Source organism: Rattus rattus, chromosome 1 (genome assembly GCF_011064425.1).
Source record: "Rattus rattus isolate New Zealand chromosome 1, Rrattus_CSIRO_v1, whole genome shotgun sequence".
Classification (NCBI taxonomy): domain Eukaryota; kingdom Metazoa; phylum Chordata; class Mammalia; order Rodentia; family Muridae; genus Rattus; species Rattus rattus.
The window spans coordinates 140,388,972-140,413,778 of record NC_046154.1 but is presented as its reverse complement, the minus strand read 5'-3'; the positions used below and the strand labels follow the sequence as shown (position 1 = coordinate 140,413,778).

The window sequence follows — 24,807 nt, the reverse complement described above, 5'->3', positions numbered from 1 at the left end:
TAGATAGTCCCTCACTGAGACTACCTTCCCAGGTGATTACAGGATGTATCAGGTTGACTATTAAAACTAACCTAAATAAATAAATAAATAATAAAAATTAAAAAAAAACAACCATCACAATAACATCAAGAACATATACTGTATATATATCAAACTTCATACACAACCAACTACAGAACACTAACAAAGGAAGCATTAGTAAATTTCATATAGGAGCATATTTTCAAAATACGAAAATTAGTTGGAGAGATGGCTCAGTGGGTAAGAACTTGTGCCATATGGTGGGTATGACTATGCCACAGGACAGAAGTTCAATTTCCAGCATTAGCTTGGAAGCTTCTAACTCCAGTCCCAGTGAATGCAATATTCTCTTCTGGTACCCACTGGTACCAGGCACCACATGGTACACAGACATACATGCAAGCAAAATAAAATAAATATTTTATTTATATACATATATATATATATGAAAATTACATATATTGTTGAAGTTTGTCACCCCCTCATTTTGTCCCATGTCTGCCAGCTATTTCACACTGCTGCTATAATATGCCTGCCAGTCATTGACACAGAAAAATAACTGGACTCAGAGCACGGTCATGCTGATCACATATCCTCTAAGTCCTGTATGAGGTCTGTTAATCTTAAGACATTCCACAAAGCTTTATGTAGGACCTACCAAAGTAAAGGTCAATATGAACTGTTTTTGTCTAAAATGGCTTGAGTCAGACCACCAGGTAGCACTTCCTGCACCTTTGTATGAGTTGGATTTTTTCCTTTATAAACTGATAGAGAAAGATGTTCAATCTCGTAGCCCCAGATAATTCTGAGCTATGTCCCTGATCCATCAGTACAGTATTAGGGTGTGTGTTCAACTAACCATTCCTGTCTGAGATCAGTATTTATATGGTTTGTGGGCAACCCATGGACCCCAGCAATATCTTAGTCTAAGAGGCAAGTTGTACTTCCAAGAAAATATGAAGACACTTCCACCAAGATCATAAACAAAACAGGGTTCTCACTAGCTCAACTTCTATTTAATATTGTATTGGAGACATTAGCCAAACAATCTGAAAATAATTAAACAGACAAGAGTATACCTTTATAAACTAATAAAAATTTCAACCAGAAAATTCAAATAAAATAATCACTAAGGTTCCAATATGTAAAATAAATGGAGAAATAACTTATATAAACAAACTGATGATAGAACAGAAATGAAATTTATAACAGTAAAGATAAAATATTTAGAAATAATTTAAAATATTCAAAAGTCTTTATACTAAGAACATCCCTTGTTATTATCCCTTATATTTTATTTTTCTACCCAAAACTAAATGACCAAATAAGTATGATGAGCATACTATTTCTTCCTAATTTATACATTCAAGGCAACTCAGTGAAATGTCCAACAAACTAGTCCACAGATCAAAACAGGCAATGCTCAACATCACACAAAATAACAGTTAAAAAAAAAGAAAGAAAGAAAAGCTACCTGGAAGCTACTCTGTAATTAAAACTGGTTGGCACTATGCATGAACACACAGGCATTCCCAGAGAAGTGTGCAGAAAATCTAAAAACAGACCTATGTATGGAAAATTTAAGGACAAAGGTTGACCATAGTGAAAAAGACTGACATTTTAACAATTAATGCTGTACCAAGTGCAGTCATTTTATAGGCATAAAATTATACAGATTCCTTATATCATCCACAAGAACCAACTCTAAGTCAACTAAGTATCTAACATAAAAAGTAAAACAGTAAGTACTGGAAGAAGACTCACATGAGCTTTACCACTTAGTGAAGGAAGAGCTAGGAAGCCAGGCCTGGTGACTCAAACATGAAATCCAGCTAGCCTCTCAGGAGGCTAAGGTTGAAGGGTCACAATTTCAAGGTCTGCCTGAACACAGAGTGACTTCAAGGTCAATCCAAGCAACTTTATAAGACTCTGCCCCAAAAACAAAAAGAGGTGTGTGTGTGTGTGTGTGTATGTGTGTGTCTGAGTGTGTGTGTGTCTGAGTGTGTGTGTGTGTGTGTGTATGTGTGTGTGCTGTGCCTGTGTGTAAGAGCTGACTGGGTGTGTGTGTGTGTGTGTGTGTGTGTGTGTGTGTGTGTGTGTGTGTGTGTGTGTGTGTGTGTGCAAGACGCACGCTGGGCTTGCCTAGTATGTATAAGAGCCTGGGTTCCATTCTCAGTATCACAGAAATGTATACAGGAAGAAAGAGAGGAGAGCTGGAAGGGAGGAAGGGACAGAGAAGTGAAGAGGGTCGGAAGGGAGCGGGAAGAGAAGGACAGAGATACACTACTGTTAGGCTGGCTAACATGACACACACTTTCCACCCTAGCATTCAGCAGATTCAGGCAGGAACATCTAGAATTTGAAGCTACCCTGAGCTACAAAGCAAGATTTTGCCTCAATTAAAGAAAACAAAAGGTAATTAACTAGACTAAGATCCAGGTATGCTTGGCTCACTCCTGTCATCTCAGTACTTGAAAAGCTGAGCAGAGGATTGCCGTGAATTCAAGGCTACACAGTGAAATCTCAGACTAGATTTACAAAAGGACCCTGCCTCAAAAAGCCAAAAATATCAACAAAATCAGACTACAAAATAATTTTTTACCATGCGAAAAACAACATAAGCATAGACAAAACTAAAATACAAACAGGAAAAAATGTACTATATATACAGGTATACTTCTCATGGGTTCATAATGAACTCTGAAAATTTACAGAAAAAGCCAACAACACTCGGGGCTGGAGAGATGGCTGCTAATAATCCACAGGACGGTTCCAGTTCCACTGACTCAAACAGCCTATGCTGGCCTCTGCAGTCATGTAAATGATGGACAAACAAACAGACAAGCAAAACACCCATCTACATAAAACTAAATAAAATTAAATCAGACCTAAGCCAGACAGAAATATAAAAGAGAAAGTCAAATAATTCAACGATGGGATTTAAAAAGTTTCATAAAATATTCAACTTCATGTCTCACTTCAAATAAGGAAAAATGGAACCACCTGATAATGTCCTCTGTTAGCAAGGCTGCAGAGAAGCGCTATTCTAACATGCTGCTAGTGAAAATTCGAAGCAGAACACTGGCCCTCTCTTAACACAGATACAAATGCAGTTGTCCTTTACCCAGCGATGGGACTTCTGAAAACTACTATAAATGAGAATCTGAAAGAAGGCTTGTACAGGTTACTCTTTCCCTCATTACACCTGACAATGAAGCCTTTCTGAACTGGGGCTACTGCAAAGTATTAACAGCTAAGTCCGCGCAGGCATTGGGCACATACTCACCTGCAGCATGTCGTCAACCATGGTCAGTATGTACTGTACTGTCTGTTCTTTGGAGATGTGTGTCATCAGATTTATAAACGTTTTAGCACACTGCAAAACATTAAATTCATGTTAGTGTTCTGTTCGCTTTTTAAATTTAAAATAGAGTCTCACTCTGTAGCCCTGGCTGTCCTAATCCTCACTATGTACAACTGGCTGGCCACAAGCTCAGAGATCCCTTGCCTTTGTCTCCCAAGTACTGGAATTAAAAGCACCACTACACCAGCATATTCATCTTTTTACAATTTTAATGGCACATCTATAAAATATTATTTCTATTTCATAGAACAAAATAGAAATGCTATTAGATAGCCAATTATAGAAAATGTGTACTTTTTACACACATTATGATGAGACCTGAGGACTTCACCATGACTTGTATCAGACTCTTGACTGTTTATAATGGTGATAAACTTTGAAATAGTTGCTGTTTTTAAATACACGCACCTAGCCATTATCACTCTTGATTACTCAGGACAGCATAACCTCTTATAGACAAAGACTAAAACTGATTCTAAAATATACTTATTTTTGAGACGAACTTGGAAGCAGAGCCCCCGAGAGTGCTGAAGACTGCAGTCACAAGGCCTTGGTCTTCTACGCCCTACAGCACACCAACCATATGGATGCTCTGGAACTCAGTCAACACTGGAACCAACAACATCCTATCTAACAGTTTTCCCAAGACCATTAGAATAGTCTGCACTGCACTTGGACTCTGTCGCCCAAGCACAGCTCTGCATCAGAAACTGTGATGGACAGTAGCACAGCATCTTACTTGGGAACCAGGTTCTACGTTCATCATGTAAGACAAATAAAGCACAATTAAAACTATGTCATATAAGTCTCTTAAATCACCCAAAAATTATGGCTTTGCATAAGTAACACAATTCAGTAACAAGTTTGGAGTCACAGTTTGAAAATCTTTGCCTACTCCATAGGCAGAACAGATTGACAAGGTTCTATTCAGTACCCATTCATCCAGTAAATACTCCATGTAAGAAACAAGGAAATGATACCCTACCACACGCGCGCACGTGTGTGTATGTGTGTGTGTGTGTGTGTGTGTGTGTGTGTTATTTCTGAGATATACATACATATACATATTCACATGCATATACACAATACTATCTGTCCATGGAATAAATATTCCATGGACAGATAGTCCACATACCATATGGAACAGAATTTTTAAATTACATAGTATGAAGTGGAAATTTTGGTTTCTTTGGAAACTCAGCTGTGTCATGTGTTTCTTCTGGAAACTGTCTTATGAGAAGTCTTGTGATATTTTTCCTGGAAGCTGTCTTTCTGAGAGGATATTTTGCTGAAGCAGACATGTCAGAGGGCATATCATATTTTGCTGGATCAGATGCTTAGAAAGAATACAGCTATAACTCCACAGTGTAGCTCTTGCATTGCTACACCTTGCAACACTTCACTGGTCTTCACTAGCTTCACTGGTCTTCGTTAGTTGTACAACACTTTGCTGGTCTTCACTGGTCTTCACTACACAGAGAGAACTGCACCAAAGAACTCATGGTGAACCAACTGATTTTTGCTACTTCCACTGTCTCAATTTGGTGGAACCCTGCGGTTTCTGCTGGACAAAGCTGCCGCTACTGATACATGTTTGGGTTTTGCTATTGAACTGCACTGCTGGTATTCTGACAATGAAGAGTGGAATTGCCTTAAAATAACTACTTCTAAACAGGTCCACAACCCCTTTTGCTATAAACCTTTTTCCCCTACCTCTGGTCAGTGGACTATAAGGGAGATTGACGCGTTCTAGGACCCTAAGTAAAAGTAGTTTTAGAAAAATCTAAGCATACAATAGCATTTCTAAAATAACCTTTACAATATTGTCAAAGTTAAAAGTAAAAATACTTAAGTCAAACATTAAGCTGTAATCTTTTAGCAAAAAATAAATTCCACATATAATCCTCCATGTAATATTTTTAATATACTGCCATTTTGTTTGGTTAACAGCAGGTGCTAATTTCATGGCATTAATATAAAATGCTCACCACACCAGATACTGGAATCCAAGTGAACTAGTTTACTCCTTTAATGAAGCTCTTCACATATTAAGGCCTTTCCCCACTTTTACAGTAATACAGTGATTCATATAGTGCTAGCAGGATGAAAAATGGTAATCAAGAGGGAATCTTTATAATGTATATCAAAAGCTTTATACATGTTTAAATTATGTGATCAACAATCACGTTTATAGAACTTAATATCAGGCAATTACTAAGACTGTTCACCTCAAAACTCCTTGCAACATAAAAAAACCAAAAACAAAACAAGAGAAATTACCAAAGTATGTAAAGTGTTGGTATCAAGCATTTCATGATTCATCCACTTAATAGATAACTCCGGATTTTGGTTTGTTTGTTTTGAGACAGCATCTCACTGTCCTGGAACTCATTATGTGCATCAGGCTGGCCTCACAGCCATAGAGATCTGCCTAATTCTACCTTCTGAGTGCTGGCATTAAAGACCGGTGCCACTGTGCTCAGCTCAGAATTACTTTTAAAAGCCATTATTTCCATTAGTAAGAGTATAGGCTGAAAAATGCTTTGAGACTGAAGTGAAAGCACTAAGTGATAACAGAAAAACTATCAGGTTGAATAATGCCTTTTTTTCTTATAGTTGTTTAGTAATATTAATTATTACAAAAGCATATTAACTATATAAATATCTTAAATCATCATGCATGAAAAGCTCTAAAACAATTTTAAAAGAAACAAAGACTAGAAACCCATCTTTGATATAAACATGGCAAACATCAATGGATGTATCTACACAGAGACAGTATGAGGGGACCATGAGTGCAACTCAAAGGCTGAACACGAGCTTAGCATACATGATACCCTAGCCCCAATGCCAGCACCACTGCCTCTTTAAAGTGTGTGTGTATGTAAGTGTAAGTGTGTATAAGTGTGTGTGTGTGAAGAGCAAGAGGGAAGGAAAGGGAGAGAGAAAGGGGGAGGGAGGAGTATCGAAATATTTTAAGTTAAAATAAAAGGGATTCAAAAAAAGTTCAGAATAGTTCTAAATACTTAATGAGAAAAAATATAAATCCCACATAATCAAAGTAGTAGGGTGCCCCTTTTAGCTACAAACTCAAGTATTTTACTTATATTAGGCATTTCAAGTATTACTACTGATAATGTAATGTAAAAAACTTAACTAACAATGTTAGTTTGAAAATTGTGTATATTTCAAAAAAGTATTTTTCATTCTACGAACTCAGGAGGTACTCATCTGGGCTTGGTGTACACGCCCATAATCCCAGTCACACAAGAGCCTAAGTCAGGAGGATTGTAGACTCAAGAGGAGCCTGGACTACAGAGTGAGTTCAAGGTTAGCCCTAGCAACTCAGTAAAATCTTTCTCCAAAAATAAAATAACATTTTACAGCAAAAAAGAAAGGAAGAAAAAAAGAACTGGAGAGATGGCTCAGAGGTTAAGAGTATTTGTTGTGCTTTAAGAGGACCCAGGATCCATTCCTAGGACCCACATAGCAGCTACTGTTTATAACTCCAAGGGATCCAACATCCTCATCTGGGCACCACGAGGATCAGGCACATCTGTACTGCACTGTACTTACATGCAGGTATAACACTAATACACATAAAATAAATCATTTTTTAAAGATTTAAAAAGAGGCCTAGAATGTAGTGTGGCTGTAAAAACCTTGCATGGGCATGTTTAATCTTGAGTACTGCAAAAAGTAAAGAAAAAAGAAGGAACTCAAAACTGTAATAAAGAGATTGCTATAATGGCATAGGGCTGCAGTTCCAGGTGTTCTATGGAGGATCATAACTGTGCCAGCTAAACACAATTTAACAGAATTGTGCCTCCTAATAACAAAGGCTGGGATACAGCTCCCTGGAAGAGCACTTACCCAAGCAACCAAAACCAATGGTTTTATCCCCACAATGGCAAGGTAGTACTAATGCTAATAACACACATACAGTAGACTACAGGGTCGTTAATAACACATACAGTAGACTACAGAGTCGTTAACAACACACACACAGTAGACTACAGAGTCATTAACAACACACACACAGTAGACTACAGAGTCATTAACAACACACACACAGTAGACTACAGAGTCGTTAACAACACACACACAGTAGACTACAGAGTCATTAACAACACACACACAGTAGACTACTACAGTCAGAGGTTGTGTAGCACTTGAATCTTTATGTCTCAGTCTGAGACTGAAGTTGAAGCTATGGCCTCTGTTGCGCATGCTAACTAGGCACTCTAACACTTGAGCTACATCCCAGGCCTTTCCAGACTTTCTATTGATAGGGAAATAAGTGTTCATTATAAAATAAAATTAAGAATCACCTGGCTGCCTTCAGTTTGAAGCATCTCTTGTTTCTCCTCAGAACATCTCTTCATTTCAAACCTTTGAATAAATTCACAATCTTCAGCAGAAATCATCTGCCCCCTAGAAAGTAAGAATTAATTATTTTGTTCAGTAGTCCTGTGAGAGACACAAAACTTTGAAGTACTTTTCCTTCCTCCTTGATGTGTTCTAGAAAATTACAAGAGGCCACTGCTTTGTACTAGGCTCCTGTATTGGTCCCTACAGAACTAAAGAGTCTAACATAACCAGAAAAGATAAGCGATAGCAGATTAATTTCCCAAACCACGTACCGTCAATGGACACATCCTGTGCTTAAGTCCTAACCAAAAAAACCAAACCTGACTAACCTAACTATAAGCAATTCTACTATTCTGGCTCTCCATCCCCTCCGTAGGACAATAACATGAGGAATGAAGGAACTTTCTGATCTCTATGCTCACCTTTCCCATTAAACTAGCCTGCTATGGTCAGCCCATCAGAAAACACTCCATTTTATGGAACAGTAGTCCCTGACTGTGGAAACACAAAGAAACTAGTAAACATCTTTTAACTCATTGAAATTTGTCTTTTGATTGTTATTAGGGACAAGTGCTGATTAAGAGCTTTGTCATCACCGAAAACTTTAGCTCTCCCACTTAGTGACTGAGTGACCTCCATGTATTCTAGATTAATTTATCTAGCCAAACAAACAAGAACCACATTAAAGGGCTTGTATAAAGGATAGGACTACACAATCAAGACACAATTAATGCAGCACCTGGCCCACTACAAGGATACAACAAAATGTCACCTCTTCTATTCAAAGTCTCACCCTTAATTTCTCCCTATCCCAATCCCAACATATTTGCTTGGCCTTCAAATTCATTACACCCAAAATCAAGTGAAGTTCTACAGTCATTTCCTGATATTTTTTCTCTTCCAGTTGAAAATACATTCATCATCCTTCTCTTTGAAAATTAACCTCTCCTTAGCCAGGCATAGTGACTAATGCCTTTAAACCCAGCACTGGGAGGAAGACACAGAGCCAGTCTGGTCTATATAACACATTTAAGGATAACCGGAGCCACATAGGAGACCCTGTCTCTTAAAAAAAAAAAAAAAAAAAAAAAAAAGGAAGAAAGAAAAGAAAAGGAAAAGGAAAAGAAAAATAATCTCTCCATTCTGATCTCTGTCCTCTCCAAAATCATCCTATATCCCATTTTCCTCCCAGTGGAGTTCCTTCACCATTGGCTTTTTGTTCTTCACAGTTTGTATCTAACTGTTAACCCTTAAAACTTTGCTTTTTTTCCTGAACTCCTTTCTAGAGATTCAAATCAAGAGAATCCAATCTTCCTCTCTCCACCAAATCATTGCTTATTTCCAAGTAAAAACAGACTCAGCAGCATCACCACTGAACCTGCCATCTCCAATTTCAATATGGCTTAACCTTTCTAACTGCTCTATTCATCAAGGACTCCAGCATGTCACAATAACTACCACCACACCCAAACAGTAAGGTCTAAATCCAGGCTCTCCTTGATAAAACATGACAGCAGAACAACCCTGCAAGTCTCCATATGACTCACTTAAGACACCTACTTCCCCTAAAAGAAACTGAGCCACAGTAAGCTACTTGAAGCCCTCAATCACCACACATTCAAGCCTGGGCTCTGTAGCCAGGGCTCCCTGCACTGCAGTCCCCATTCCTTCTGCTTAGATTACTACTGTGAGGCTCTTCGTGTGCTGTGAAGACTTCCACAATGCTCCTACACAGCTGCTTATTTCTTCATTGTCATAGATCTCCTTTTGCTTTATATCTATGTATGTGTGCATGTGTCAGATTTCTTCATTTAATATTTAGCCCAGTTTATTATTTAATTTGTAAGGGTCTGTTAGTGTATTGTGATTCCTATATTCTTATATTCCTCTACATACGCTTTTGCTGGACTCCTGTTTTGACAAACACAAATCCATCCCCACTTGTATTTTTATATTGCCTAGTTAAGTTTAAGCTTAATCAAATACAAATATTTTTATTAAATGAACATTCCTTTTTTTTTTTTTAAGATTTATTAGTATTATGTAACAACATTGTCGCTGTCTTCAGACACACCAGAAGAGGGTATCAGAGCCACCATGTAGTTGCTGGGAATTGAACTCAGGACCTCTGGAAGAGCAGTTAGTGCTCCTAACCACTCAAACGTTTCTCCAGGCTAAAGTACATTTTTGTACATTGTATTTTCATAGCATATTAATTCATGAGGGGAAAAACATATTTGAATTAATTCTCCCCTACAGGTTTTATATCTTCTGTAGATGCTGTGGTATAAGATCCACTAATTATATATGTCATATCCAGCATGTAACTGTTCTTTTAGGGCTTTCATATCCACTAGTGTCCTCATATCAGAAAGCTCAAGAACAAGCATTTGGCTACATTTGAGGAACATTTACACATAAACATGCAGAGCAGAGGGACTTATAAAAGGAATCTTTACCCAGACCACAAAGTAAAGGTCAAAACTAGGAAAAAACAAAGTAAGATGCATGTAGCCCCAGAGTCTCAGGACTAGAAAAGTATACAATTGAAAATCACTCCAAAAGCAAACCAGAAGTTCTGCTGCCCTGCTACTGCTTCACGATTAACACTCTTCTGTTTACTTCACAAACAGTCAGGCTCTACAAGCAAGCAACTCCTTGTCCTCTAATCTAAAAGCTTTCTAGACTAAGAAGTCAGGAGTTCAGAGCATTTAAATAATTACACATTGACCAATGGGGAAAATTATATGTACATCTTTCTTTGCCAGTCCTTTAGTGGCTGACCCCACAATATACCAGGTCCTTAAAACAGGAATGTGGATGTCAACCTAGACATCTTTCACCCATATGTGTCAAGTTGAGCACTATCTTTCTCAAATCTGTCCAGTTCTCAGCATTCTAACAACCTTAAAACTGCCATTACAACGTCTCCCTATGGCTTAGCTAGTTCCCACAAACCCACTCTTATACTGAAGGCAAACAATCCATCGAGCAGTGACCTCTGTCATCTACTCCAGGCTAAGCAGCCTTAGTGGTGACTTTCAGGAGACTGGGCATTTGGGTTCACACTCATTGTACAAGCACCCTACAGCTGGGCTGCTCAAAGCTCCCCCATGAGGAGAGACTGTTTTGAAAAGGCAACTCTACAATAAGAGCTATCACCTATAACTGACTATCACTTTCATGTGTTGTACATGTTGACCTTCTTAGACTTCAAATACATTGAGGGTTTCATAACTTAAGAATCCTCTTGAAAAGCACCAAGTGACAGGAACAGGCCCAACTCCTCAAGGTACCCAGGTACCCAGAATATCACAACCATCCCCTGCCTTGCTGTGAGCTTCAGCTCTCACCACTGCTTGCCTCCACACCATAAATAACTTCCAGCACAATCTTCCCTCTATTTCAGTTTCTGTTGTACTTGGACAGATCCTCTTTTTTGTCACATGGTCAAATAGCACTCATCTTTGAAAACTCAATTGAAGGATCACTGCATCCGGTAACTTCTGATGGTGGAATCAGCTACCCTTTTTTGTACACTCATAAGTCTATCTTTCTATCATCATAGCTATCCATGAAGTAAAGGTCTGTTTTGATACTATGAATTACTTTTGAAGTGCTAATCTACATAACCTTTGTGTAGGCAAGACAAAAAATAAGCAACAGATTTCATAATTGATTTTTCAATGTGTGCATTCAAATCTGAATCTCAGTAACTCAGTTATAAATATGCCAAAATAAACCCATATGAAATAAAATGACAAAATAGTATGAAGAATAAAGGAGGGCTGATGAAAGGGGCGGGGTTGAGGGTGGAGGAAGAATGCACCTTCCACTTAAGCCTAGCAACCTCAGTTTGATCCCCAGTACCAGAGAACCAGTTCTTGCACAGATTTGCTCTGATTTGCAAAGGCATGGCACGCAGCACATAAACACACGTATTACAACCATCTGTAACTCCAGTTCCAAGGTATCTGAGACCCTCTTCTAAGCTCCGAGAGCACTGGCATGCATGTGGCACACATACATATGTACATGTAGGCAAAAACAGTTAAATACACATAATAAAATAAAATAACTACTGTGAACTGTTCTATTTCCCCAAGCTGTCCTACCATACCAGGCAGACACCCTGAGACAGCTAGCTCTGGAGAGGAGGTAATGTTACAATTAATTTATTAGTATTTTTCCAGTATTTCTCTCATCGAAGCATGACCATGAAAGAGCCTGAGGCAAAAGCACATGACACCCATGACTCACAACAAACAGTACGCACTGAAGATAGGACTGCCAGTTCACTTTGTTGGCACGAACTTCAGCAGCCTTGGCTGCAATGATGTTAGTTGGGACAGCAGCATCCACGGCACCTCGAATGTCCATCTTGGTCATCTAAACTTTATGATTTTGAATGTTTCACAGACCTTCAATTTAGGGTCAAGATAAAAACAGAATAGCAGGCATTTTAATTTTTGAACTACTAGTATGAATACAACCACATTAATTTCACTTAGCTTGAGTAGTAAAGATTCTAGCTCCGAACGGCATTAATAAATTTCAGATTTTGTCTACCACCCCTTAAAAGGCCTTTCCATTGGCTTGTTCTTTTCCAGGGAAGAGTTTTAATTATTAGCCGCAATATACTTTGAAACTTTTAAAATGACCATTTAAGAGGCTTACAGCAAAATTAGAACTAAACAGAATATTAAGCAGAACTCTTTGACCACCTTTAGTGCAATCATACCCAGGTCTTTGAATATGCTAAAAAATAGCCCAAAAGTTCACTACTCTAAATCTGTTCACTCATGTTCAAATCTCTCCTACAAAAACTAAAACACAGAAAAAGGCCAACTATGGTATTTAAATGGCATCCATTAGGCTTCAATTTGCAAAGACGTTATATTAATTCCTTTAAAATCACTGATTCAAAATAAAATATACCAAGTGGTATGGTAAATTTTTTCAAAAACCAGTGCCTTCTTTTCAAACAGAAATTGACAAAACATTTTTCAAAATCAATATTGAAAGAAATTTCCTTTGCAACTTAGGTACAGCCAACAATAGGAGTCTATTCTGACAAGAAAAAAATGTACAATAATGAGCTACAAAAATAAAACATCAGTCAACTAATAGATATGTTACACCTTACTTTACTAAAATGCAAACACCGAACTCTCCATTCCCAAAACTTACGTTCTTGCCCACGAGCAAAAGGAGGAAAAGCAAATCATACCTAAATTCTACTCCGCGTTCCCAATGTGCTTAGTCAGTGTGGAACTTAAATTCTCCTTGTGGGGACTTGCTGCCTAAACAAACAAGGTCAGCGCGGACTGCGGGTCCCAGGTAGAACCGGCTCCATCCAGGAAAGGCTGGAACCCGAGGGCACAGTGCGGCCTTCCCGGGAGGCCCCGGACCTCGGCGGCTCTACCCAGGCCCTGGCCCAAGCCTGCCCACCCCCGCACGTCCTCCGGTTCCCTCTGCGGTGAAGGCCCTGCAGCTCCGCAGACCCTGGCACGGCCCGCAGGGAAAGCAGCCGGCTCTCGGGAGCCGAGGAGGGGCCCCAGGCGGCCTCACCTGGATAGCCTCGGGGAGTGAGGGCCACAAGGGCAGGCAGGTGCCGGTCGAGCTCCGAAGCCTCAGTGGCCACGGAAAGCCCAGAGCAATGGGAAGGCGACTCCGCGGGAGACGTTAAGAGGCTCTCACGGAAGAAGCCGGAACAGCTGCAAAGTGACAGCAGCGTCTGGGCACGTGAGCAGCGGCACGTGACCGCAGTGGACCGCGGAAGCCGAGAGAGCCCAAAAGTGCTAGCACCGCGCACTAGGCGGCCGGACACGGGCCAATTTCTCGGGTGCTTTAAAATGGCAGAATTCCCACCCAGCAAGTCGCCCTTACCAAAAAAGCCAAATCTCCTGACATCAGTCTTTGGAGAAGTTTGATTTATGACCTTTGAGTGTTTTTGGTTTGTTTGACTTAACCATCTCTTCGAACCAGGCATTTATACTCAGATTTTTAAGCATAAACCTCAGACTGAAAAATGAGTCATAGACCCACGGTTACAGGCTTAACCAGTAATATATATTTCAGAAAAACGTTACTCATTGTTTACCTAACTTCATTTGCTCTCGGCGTATATGTTTATCTCACAACCTATCTTAAACCCAAAGGCCTGAGCTGGCCTTGTCTTCAGATTATACCAAAATATATATAATAGGGTTTGGAGGCAAGTAAAAAAGCACACAAAGGAATGTATTTAAAAAAAAAAAAAAAAAAAAACAGTATATTGTTACTTTAAAAAAAAATGAAGCATAAATTCATCGTCTTATGGTGTCTGGGTCAGAAATCCAGAAAAATGGGTATCTCCCACCAGAACTGCTTTAGGCCGGAATGCCTTTATGCTAGAGGCTCAGGAGAATCTGTTCTTCTACCCTCTGTGTTCTAAGTCACTATCACCATCACTGACCATAGCTCAAAAGAGGTATCCAAGTTTCACCTGGATAACCCAAGCAGCTCTCCTGATCCTTAACCTGTTCGTTTCTTCGGCCTTTGGTTCCCCTTTGCCCAGCAAGTTGATAGCTTCACGGGTTTAGTTTCACCGGTTCATTAGGTTAGGACATCATGGGCCCAATTTTCCGTCAGAAATTATGTGGAAGGATACACCCTGATTTAATGTAAGTTGCTGAATAAGAATACAAAGGGCAAGTTGCTAATAGAAAAGAGCCCATATCTTAGACCTTACATAATATGCCTTGTTTTTCTGAAGGAAAACTTTGTTTTTAGCCATATTGGGGATTAGACCCAGAGCCTCCATGAGTGAGACAAGCACTCCACAAACTGCTATTTCCCAACCCTGAAGTAGAACCATGTTACCTCTTTAAAACCAGATAGTTCTGAGCCATGGAAATGCTCTCCTGGTAAACAATGGCATTGTCACCAAATCCAACCATTGAGTTCAATCATCAGACCCACAAGATGGAAGGTGACAACAGGCTCTCTGAAAGTTGTCTGCTGGCATCCACTCACTCAATGTTCAGTGTGCATGCCCACAGCCATACACAATAAGTACATAAATAAAAATTTAATGTAATTTTTTTTTACTGAACACTGCAGCCTGGCGTGGTAGTGCGCACCTGTAATCTTGGAATTGGGGCAGGAGGAAATCTGGCAGATGAAAGCCAACCTGGGCATCACAACATGAACCAGGAGACAAACACATGTTTGTCTCAAAGAGACAAACAAATACTAAGTAATTGTAAGAAAATCTTTAGGCAGCATACTTGAAATTTTTCTTTCAAAATGATATTATGAATTAAGTCCCTTTGCGATGGGGGTTGTCCAGAGATTGAAACAATGCCAAACATACATTCTAGCACTGAGCTACACCCAGCCGAAAGGGTACTGTAAAAACTGTACCCTAAATTGAAGATGTGCTTACCAAGAGAATGCTAGAATTGACCCAATAACCGTGTAGTAAAATAACTCACAACAAATCTACAAGTCTCAAAGCTGTTTGCACTGACTGTCTTGCAAATGTAGTACATGTTTTGTAGGTTCTAGGAGAAGCTCTTAAGATTGAAACTGGGACTTTGAGGGTTACTATTAGAGCACGAGAGAGGGATACTGATATTTGGTACCCAGAAACCACTGAGGATGTCTGGAAGCATGTCAACAGCACCACATAAACAAGTGTCAGCTTGAAATGTCAGCAATAAGCCTGGAGGAAAAGCAACTCAGTAACCTTTTGATCAACCATTACAAATAGAGAAAACTAGGTTCTAGGCTGTGTAGGGGACATGGTCTGGCTATTATAAAGTAACATGAAGTTGTGGCTATTGCACCCCTATTATTTGATGATCCATGTAGAAACTTATCTGTCTCATGAAGTCCCACTAATAAATCATTGATCTTAGTGCCTGTGCTATCAGTGTTCTGTTCGGGAAGTCGTCTCCTGTGCCAATGAGTTCAAAACTATTCCCCACTTCCTCTTCTATCAGATTCCATGTACCTGACCTTATGTTGAGGTCTTTGATCCATTTGGATTTGAGTTTTATGTAGGGTAATACGTATAGATCTATTTACATTTGACTAGCACCATTTGTTGAAAATGCTTTTTTTTTTTTCCAGTGTGTATTTCTGGTTTCTTTATCAAAAATCACATGTTCATGGGTATTGGGTTTATATCTGGGTCTTCAATTCAACTTCATTGATCAACATGTCCACTTTTCTGATAATGCCATTCTCTTTTTATTACCATAGCTCTATAGAACAAATTAGAGATGGTGATATGTCCAGCGGCTGTTTGATTATTCAGGAACTTTTTGTAGCTATACTGGGTTTTTGTGTGTGTGTTTCCATATGAAACTGAAAACTGTCCTTTCAATTTCTGTGAGGAAATGTATTAGGATTCTGATGGAGATTGCACTGGATCTGTAGACCTCTTTAAGTAGAATGATCGTTTTCACTATACATTCTTTTATAGTAGCAAAGAAAAAATAGGAAACAAACTGCAATAGTGACATTGAATTGTCTTGGCAAAATATGGTAGACTAGGCAAACTAATCAAGAAGCAAAAATATGTTTCTCATGCTAGCCTAGAGTGCATACCTGCAGTCCCAGTACTTGGGGAGGGGGGCTGAGACAGGAGGATCTCCAATGCCAGACTCTCCTAATCTACACAGTGAGATCCTGGGGTATGTTTTGGTTTGGTTTTGTTTTGTTTTGTTTTGTTTTTTTAAGGGAGAGGTGAAAATGTGTTAATTTCCTAGAGATCTAGAAAACCAGAAGTCCAAAATTAAATTGAATTCCTGAGTTCTTACTTTTCTCTGTGCCCTGCAAGGTGACGAGAGGGCAGCTCCCTCTTGTCTTGTATGATGAGAGTTAGTTCTTCTATGGGATCAAGCCTTCACCTCTTTTTATTTAACATACTTTAAACTTAATTGCATTCATAAAGGCCCAAATTCACTCACATTAGGGGTCGGGAAGTCAACACATATACTAAGGAAGAGGAAAATAATACAATATCATGTACTAACAGCCAATAGCAAATATTCAAAGCAAATTTAGATACCACTGAAGTTTGACATAGAAGCCAGGTAGGCTGTGTTAAATGAATGAAACAGGTACTTCGCTGAAGTCTATAACCGCATGGCTTTTTGTCTAACTAGATGTTTATATATGGGTATTTATATGTGCACACTGCTCTAAAATGTAGAATGATATCCATTAGAATGTTCTCTTTTTTTACTTCTTTTTTACATTGCTAGACTTGAAAAAAAATAGAGCCACAACTGAGCTACATCCCCGGCCATTTGGAGTGTTTCTTCATATGGGTTAATTCTGGAGATTCAATATGATCTGTTCTTTTTCACTGTTTAAACACTGTTTATAACTCATGCATTTTCGCCAGCAATGAGTACTTTCATTTCCTATGGTTTTTATTTATTCTTCAATGCATATGTATTTTCATCATATTTATCTCCACCTCATTTCACAATCTCAAGAAGGCTTTTCCCCCAACATATCCCACCTACTGTGTGTCTTCTTTACTCAAACTATAACCCTCTGGGCTTTTATTCTTTCTTCCTTTGTAAATTTATTGTATTTTTAATTAAAAGTATAACTGTATGATTCCCCTCCTCCTTCCCATGTTCCTCAGCTTCCTCTTAAATTCATGGGCTCTTTCTCTTTAACCATTAGTTACTTATATTTATGTAAACATACATTCATATATGTGATAATTATTATATAAATACGACCTGCTACACTCACATAATATTGTTTGTACGCGTTAAGTTTTTAGGTCTGACCACTTGGTTTTGGATTGTCAATTAGGAAGCTCATCCCTGGTGAATTCTCACCTCTCTGCAATATTTAATTGTTTATATATCTTCATCTGGGCCACTGCCTAACCTCTACATGGTTAATCCTGAGTTTTTACTTACTACATTCTGTGTTCTATCTTGGTTGCTCTGGACCCAGAGGGCCGCACTCCAGGCTGCACTCTCCCAGCTCCTCCACATGGGGGCCATGCCTCTTTGTCCTGCACTCTTCTCAGACATGGTGTCTCTCCTCTCCTGCACATTCCCGCAGCATGGCTCTTTCTGCCTGGCCCAGCCATTGGCTGCTGGCATCTTTATTTACCAATCAGAACTAACTGGCGGCAGAGTCTTTCAGTGTCTCGCAGGTAGACCTGCAGACTCTCTCTTGAAAACAATTTGGGGAACCCAAATTAACATTAAAATACAGGCAACATTATGACAAGCTCACCTTGCCCATTAAGTAGTCAGTGATTAGTGTAGGGCCCATAACTGGTCAAAGTACCGAGGATAAGTGACAGTTGTGCTCAGTCCTAAATGGGACCTTTATCAACACTCTCTTCTCATCCAAGGCTTAGAGAATATTATGAAAAGGGGGTCATAAAGAATATAAGAGCCAGAGGATAGATTAGAGGGCTATGAAATGCTGCATTCTGTACAGGACATGGCTGTTGGATTCATGAAATCATAGCAACCTGCTTAAGACCTACATGAGAGAGGCCTTTCAACGTTCTAGCACGAATGGGGATGGACACATGAGCCTACCCTAACACTCACCTCCCCTAGCTGAGAAACTGTTGGCAGCTAATGGCTGCTAGGGAAGTGGAGTATATTTTTTTAGCGGTATAGCTACCAGTAAGTTGCCTATGATCCAAAAACAACCCCCCCACACACACACACACATGTACGTGCAAGCAATGTTAATTAAACTCAGTGGGTTCTGTGGCTAGTGAGCTCATGGTTTTTAGAGAGGAGCCTACTTCTGTCATTTTCCTAGTATAACTCTTAACTGTGTTATAAATATTCATCCTTATCCCCACAGATAGGCACAGTTCTTGCTCCTCACCAAAGGAACTTCCTTTTGTAGCATACAGAGATCATTGCAGAAAGCCCTACCTCCAGCCGACATGAAAATAAGTAAATAAACCCTCTGGGAACATCTCAGCAGAAAGATCTTAAGAGTCAGAGAACCAGAAAGTTTGCTGCAAGACTGTGATTTCTAGATAGGACAGGGAAGCTAGACATGAACTTTGAGCAATATGGCTGCTTAAATACAAGCTGAATAATGATAGCATGCCAATCAACTGTTCGAGGCATATCGAAATACAAGGCTAAATATGTGTCTTTCGTCTGGGATCACAAACCACTGAGGCAGTAGCAAACCCACTGGGATCTCATAAAAGTACTCAACGCAACTCACTTCCACAAGGGCTTCTCTGGCCAAGGCTGAGAGCAGCACTAATCTGTGTGTACAGACATAAATATTTAGAAGACAGTTTGACATGATGATTTAGCAGAATCATATGACTAACGTAGCCAAGGGCTTTCGGCCAATCAGATATAAGTTCCCTCCCATGGGTTGAGCCTCAAATCCAATCAAAATGTAGTTTCCTGTATAGCATTCACACCATTAATTCACTACTGTAGATGGTGTGTGTGTGTGTGTGTGTGTGTGTGTTTGCGTGTGTGTTTGCGTGTGTGTTTATGTTTACATACCAGCATGTGCATATGTGTAGATGGGTATATGTACCTGTGAAGGCCAGAGGTCAGCCTTGGTATAATTCCTCAGGAGACATCCCCCTTGGGTATTGTTCTTTTCACTATGGCCTGGGAGTTGCCTTGTTCATGGTGCCTGTTCACAAGCAATAAAACCCTAACTAAAACACCTATTATTAATCTGATATCTATAAAATTGATACGGAGATTGCCCTTTCCATTCCAGATATTCCTAAGGTCTCTCCACATCTTTTTCTATGTCTCTCTGTTTCTACCCTCTGTGTGTGTGTGTGTGTCTGTCTGTCTGTCTGTCTGTTTGCCTGTCTTTCTGTCTGTCTCTGCCTCTTTTTCTATTTCTGTCTTTCAAAAGCTAAGGACCAAACCCAGGGCTTAGCTACCGACTTTTATTACCGAGATTTTATTAACTTTTTCCTACATCAAACAGACCTTTTTCCTTCACTGATTGCTGAGTTTTTCTTTTCCTTTTGATTTGTTATTTCATGGATTGTCCCTGAAATTTCTCCTAAGAGCTGAACCCTGGCTTCACTCCTAGTGGGCATGGATCTGAGGTATCCCCAGCTCCTCATTATGAGGACTTGTCCTTTAAACAACCTATAAGGAGAATTAGATGATTTTAGTATCTTCCTATCTAGCCTCCACAGTTACCATTTTTAGTACTCTTTTTTCTTTTCAATTTATCCAGATCTGGAAATTTGATTATCATTTTCCCTTTGTATTAAAAGACTTCACATTGCAATTCTCATAGTTATGGTCTAATATTGACTAATTTTTGCAGCCTTTGAATGTCTAAAGACTTCTATATTTTGCCTTCATCTTTTAATATTGTTTTCAGAGGGAAACAAGTTCTCGATAACTATTTTTCTTTAAGTCGTGTAGCTTTTGTTTAAGTTCCCTACTCTCTTCCCACTGGCACTGTTTTCATGTGCAGTCCACTCAGCTCCCTAGCGAGTTCATTTCTTATTACTTTTTTTTTTAATTTTCTCTGAGTGTTTTTAAAATTTTCTCTTTGTCACCAGTTTGATTAGTTTTTTGGGATAATGTGTCTTTTCATAGTTTGATATTTCTTAAATTTCAGATTTGTTGAGATTGTCTAGTATAGAAATATTTGGGCCTTTTCTTCAGGGTGTTTTATTCTGTTTTTAATTTCTTCATTTATTCCCGTGTGCCATGACACATATATGAAGGCTAGAAAGCAATTCGTGGAGGTGGGTTCTCTCCTTCAACTACATGGGTCCCCAGGGATGAAGTTCATTTTCAGGCTTGGCAGCAAGCATCTTTGTCTGCTGGACCATCTCATTGGTCCCTTTCTCGAATACTCTGTGAACTCCATCTTCTCCACAGAGACTGACTAGACATACATAGGGATCCCATAATTCACTAATGCTCTGTTGATTTTTCCATTGCTTTTGATTTCCATATTTTGCCTTGGATAGTTTCTTTGGCCGTGTCTTCAAACTCACTGCTTAGCTCCCACGCTCAGCAACTGACTGTTTCGTCTCCAGAATTTTAATTGGGATGGCATTTGTTACAGGATATTTGATTGTTGTACATAAAAAACCTAATCTTTAGGAAAATATGAAAGCTTAAGTAGATGTTGCGTTTATCAGATGTGGTTTTTAGGTGTGTCCTGAAGAGAAGCGGTTTGAGCGAGCCTCTAAAAGACTCCTTAGATAAGAATGCTGAAGAATGGAAAGTTCCTGCTTATTTTAAGGCAAGTTGCTTGGGAGAAGTCTTGGGTTCTTTGCTCTATGAACAGAGGCACAGTCAGCTGGATAGTCTTGAGCTGCCCCTCCGTAAAGATGGAGCCCCCCACCCATAATGGTGACAAGTTTCAGACTGCCAAAGGTGTGGGGAAGGAGCTAGAGACTCCTTTTATAAACAATTGGAACTTTGATCCTGCCCCCTCCCTCCCCTCCCTTCCACCCCCCTCCCCTCTCTCTGCCTAGAACAGCCTTTATGGAAGGAGCTCCAGGTAAGAGATACTGGGCTATCAACAGAGAAGCAGCTGGCAGGACACAGGTGAAACAGTAATCTAGCAAAGAGAGCTAAAGATCCCTCTCAGGTTCAGAGGAGCTCAAAAGAAAGAGAGACTCGCTCCATCAAATGACACAGATAGGAGGAGATTTCTTAAGAGCTGGAAGTTTAGTTGTAGAATCAGTCTTATAAATAGATATTTTATATACAGTTCAGAAAATAAAGTTACCTAGCTGAGCTAGCAGGGGTTTACCCCAGTTTATGCCTCTACTAATTCTATTACCTATGCCTTTTAGGCATCAATTTCAACTGAACAGCTCATCTCTGCTATGGGTTAAATATAGCCCTGCTTGGTGGCATGTCTGGACCTTCTTAGACATCATGTCTGGTGAACACGAGTGATGGGATTTTCACTCTCAATGGATGTTAGGATTGTTATCTCTCTAAATAGTACTGAGTTTCGCTTCTGGACATACTTCTATTACCAAGAGTATGATCTTTTTTTAAAATATTATAATCGTTTTTAAAGATTTATTTATTATATTTATATGAATACAGTGTCGCTGTCTTCAGACACACCAGAAGAAGGCACTAGATCCCATTACAGATGGTTGTGAGCCACCATGTGGTTGCTGGGAATTGAACTCAGGACCTCTGGAAGAGCAGTCAGTGCTCTTAACCACTGAGCCATCTCTCCAGCACCAGAGTATGATCTTTTGTGTATGATCTTTTGTGTCTTACATAAGCTTTGTTAGAAAAAGACCAGGGCAGTGTGTCCTCTATGTTTAGTTTCTCCAATAATGAAGCAAAACTCTTCTGGGTTTTGAGTACCCAGTAAGTTATGGAGTATAAGGCCTTTGAGAACTGCTATGACCTATACCCCAGCCCTTTCTGAGTTCTAAAGATGATTTCCTGTGTTTCTGGGTGGTACACTGATAACGATGAATTGGAACCTATGAAGGTCTTGGGGTTCCCATTCTGGGTAGCTCTTCCTTTCCAGCACTCAGCCTTCTGAGCATCCAATGTCCAAGCATCAACAAGAATTCCTGCTCACCTCTTCACCTTCCACTGTCAGTCCCTTCCCCAAATCCAAACCCAAAACCTTTCTCCCAGCGTGGAGCCAGGATACAAATGGGCCTCAGTGCATTATCTTCTGTCACTTCAAATCACTGCCCTTCAGTGCTGATACTCAATATCTGGGTACCATTTTTGTTTTATAGGTATCATCAAGCCTTTTCCTTGCTTCTAGAGTAGGAAGGAAGGGTTGGGCCACTGTCATTCTGTCTTGACCAGAAGTAGAAACCTGAGTTTAAAAAAAAATCTAAGGGGATTTTTTTTATTATAGGAAAGGCATAAAGTAATTTGGTACTAGCAATGAACTAAAAAAAGAGTTAATTTTAATGTTTTAACAAGTCAAGAAGATAAGGGGTACACATACCTATAATCCCGGTGCTCCAGAGGGGAAGACAGGAGAAGCCAGTGTCCCAAGTAAGCCTTGTTTACATAGTAAACTCAAGGACACCCTGGGATTGGGACTCTGTCCAAACAAGAAAGAAAGAAAAAAAAAAAAAGGGAAGGAAGGAAGGAAGCCAGAAATTCCCCTGCCAAGAGACAGCCAAGAGACAGTCCAAGAGACAACTGACAGATGAGATTTTCTTCTAAATCTACTCAGGATCTTTGCTCTCAGAACAATTCCCTGCAGGCCTTGGTCAGCATCTTCCATTTTCCAGCATCATCTGCACCCTATGTTTAGCGAGAGAACTAATCTCGTCTACTGAGAGTTTAATACTCTGGTTGTTTCGACTGCTAAGAGTCCTGGTGAGTGATTTTACAACAAAGAGCAGATTCAGATGACAAGGATGTGAGCATCCTACTGAGAACCAGTAAAGAGATCCAGCAGGCTCGACCACGGCAACCGCAAGCCCGAGCATGGCGAACATAGCAATAACAGGTTTGCCTTATACCTTAAACCATTCCTAAAGCTAGACCACAAGGTCCAGTCCCTTATTTGACTAGTGAGTCATTCCTAAGACTGATCGCCAAGACCCACTATCAAAACATCATGCTCCAGGAATCAAAATTCATTATTTTGACTACTGTCCTATCAGAACTTACCAACATGTCCTAGCTCAGTCTAATACAGACCTCCCCCCCTTTCCCTCTTATAATCAAAACCTGTAAAGTTATGTGCTGCTGTTTCTATGTGACTTGGATTCAGCTGCTCTTTGCCTCGCTTTATAAAGGATCTCTTTGCATTTGTTTTTATGCTTGGAAATTGGTGTTTGTGTATGGTCTGTGCCTAACCTAGGGTGCAGAGGGGAGCACCCCACAGTACAAGGGTCCCTTCAATCATAAGATGTCAAAGCTATCTATCTGAAGAGAGGATGGAGATTTGAAGCCAACACCTGAAAAGCCAAATATGGAAATCCTTTCTTCCTACAACTTCCATTAATAACTTAGCAGTTATGGCCTGTGGGTTGAATATGAAAGAGGGTGAGATTGAAAGAGATGTTCTTATATTTCCAAATGTTCCTCTGCGCCACCCACGTGAAGTTTCTTTCATAACTCGGTTTGAATTCAAGCCTTGCCTGTTATATGACTATCACACAAAAAGCATGTATATATAATATTGTCTGTTTAAGCAAAATCTGAGTTACTGTTCGCCGCGCGCCCTTAAGTCTACAGCAGCGGAAAGCGAGAAGAGCAGGACATGAAGAACACGCAGTTTGCGAGGAAAGGACTGAGTGGCTCAGGGTTGCGGGCAAGGATAGTACACGAAAGCTGTACGATGGTAACATCCTCTCTCTGACACCATTTAGAATCATGTAGATGGACCCTTGGCATGTCTGAGAGAGAGGCATTCTAAATTGGGCTAACTGAAACGGGAAGACTCATCCTACATGTGGCCGATACTGTAACATGGCCAGGAGTGAAGAGCTAATTATTGTTCAGCCTCAGGACTGACTGCTATTCAGCCAGGTTTTTGGACACAGGCAGGTACAGTCAGTTCGTTGTCTGCCGTTCTCCAGCAATATCCACAGTCAGCCATTCGAGCTTAGCTGCTTCCTAGTCTAAACCTTTAGTGCTTCCCTCCCTGTGGACAAAGCCACCAAGCAGTTCCCTCCCTATACCGACAAAGCACGGAATAGCGGCCACGGAAGAGCAGCAGCATTGCTTCCACGGAGCTCTGGAGGGCTTTGCTTTCATAAAGGCACAAAGGCATGGGCCAAAATCCGAACAGTACTATGAATACAAGGGGGGCTGCCTCAAAGGTTCCCTCAGATGGTTTTCACAACGCATCCATTTGTCATAGGGGCAGCTTGTTCTAACTCGAGACACTGAGCATTACAGCCAAGTGACTTATAAAGAAGAAACTTTCTTACTCACCTACAGAGGGCAGTCTTGGCATACACACTCAGTGGGCAGCTCTATCTGGAACGGAATGCTAAAATAGGTAGATAAGCCACTACTGATCCAGAGAAGGGATCAGCCTTTTACTTTGCTTAGAATAACATTGGAAGAAGGTCCCAG

At 40.0% G+C, this 24,807-nt stretch overlaps 1 protein-coding gene across 3 annotated transcripts in view; it reads right to left on the bottom strand.

The window, feature by feature from the left end:
- The window catches only part of Atp6v1h (ATPase H+ transporting V1 subunit H), an 83,894-nt gene extending 70,396 nt beyond the window's left edge, over positions 1-13,498 (bottom strand). For 2 of the 3 annotated variants that reach the window (XM_032906425.1, XM_032906440.1), the window contains exons 1-4: positions 13,328-13,498; positions 12,033-12,177; positions 7,717-7,819; positions 3,308-3,397 (exon numbers count right to left, since the gene is read on the bottom strand). In XM_032906425.1, coding sequence (XP_032762316.1) covers positions 3,308-3,397; positions 7,717-7,819; positions 12,033-12,145 — 306 coding nt within the window. In that variant the 5' untranslated portion in view covers positions 12,146-12,177; positions 13,328-13,498. Of the gene's footprint in view, positions 1-3,307; positions 3,398-7,716; positions 7,820-12,032; positions 12,178-12,986 lie in introns of all 3 variants that reach the window. The other variant, XM_032906433.1, reaches the window with a different exon arrangement.
- Positions 13,499-24,807: the final 11,309 nt, after the last annotated feature.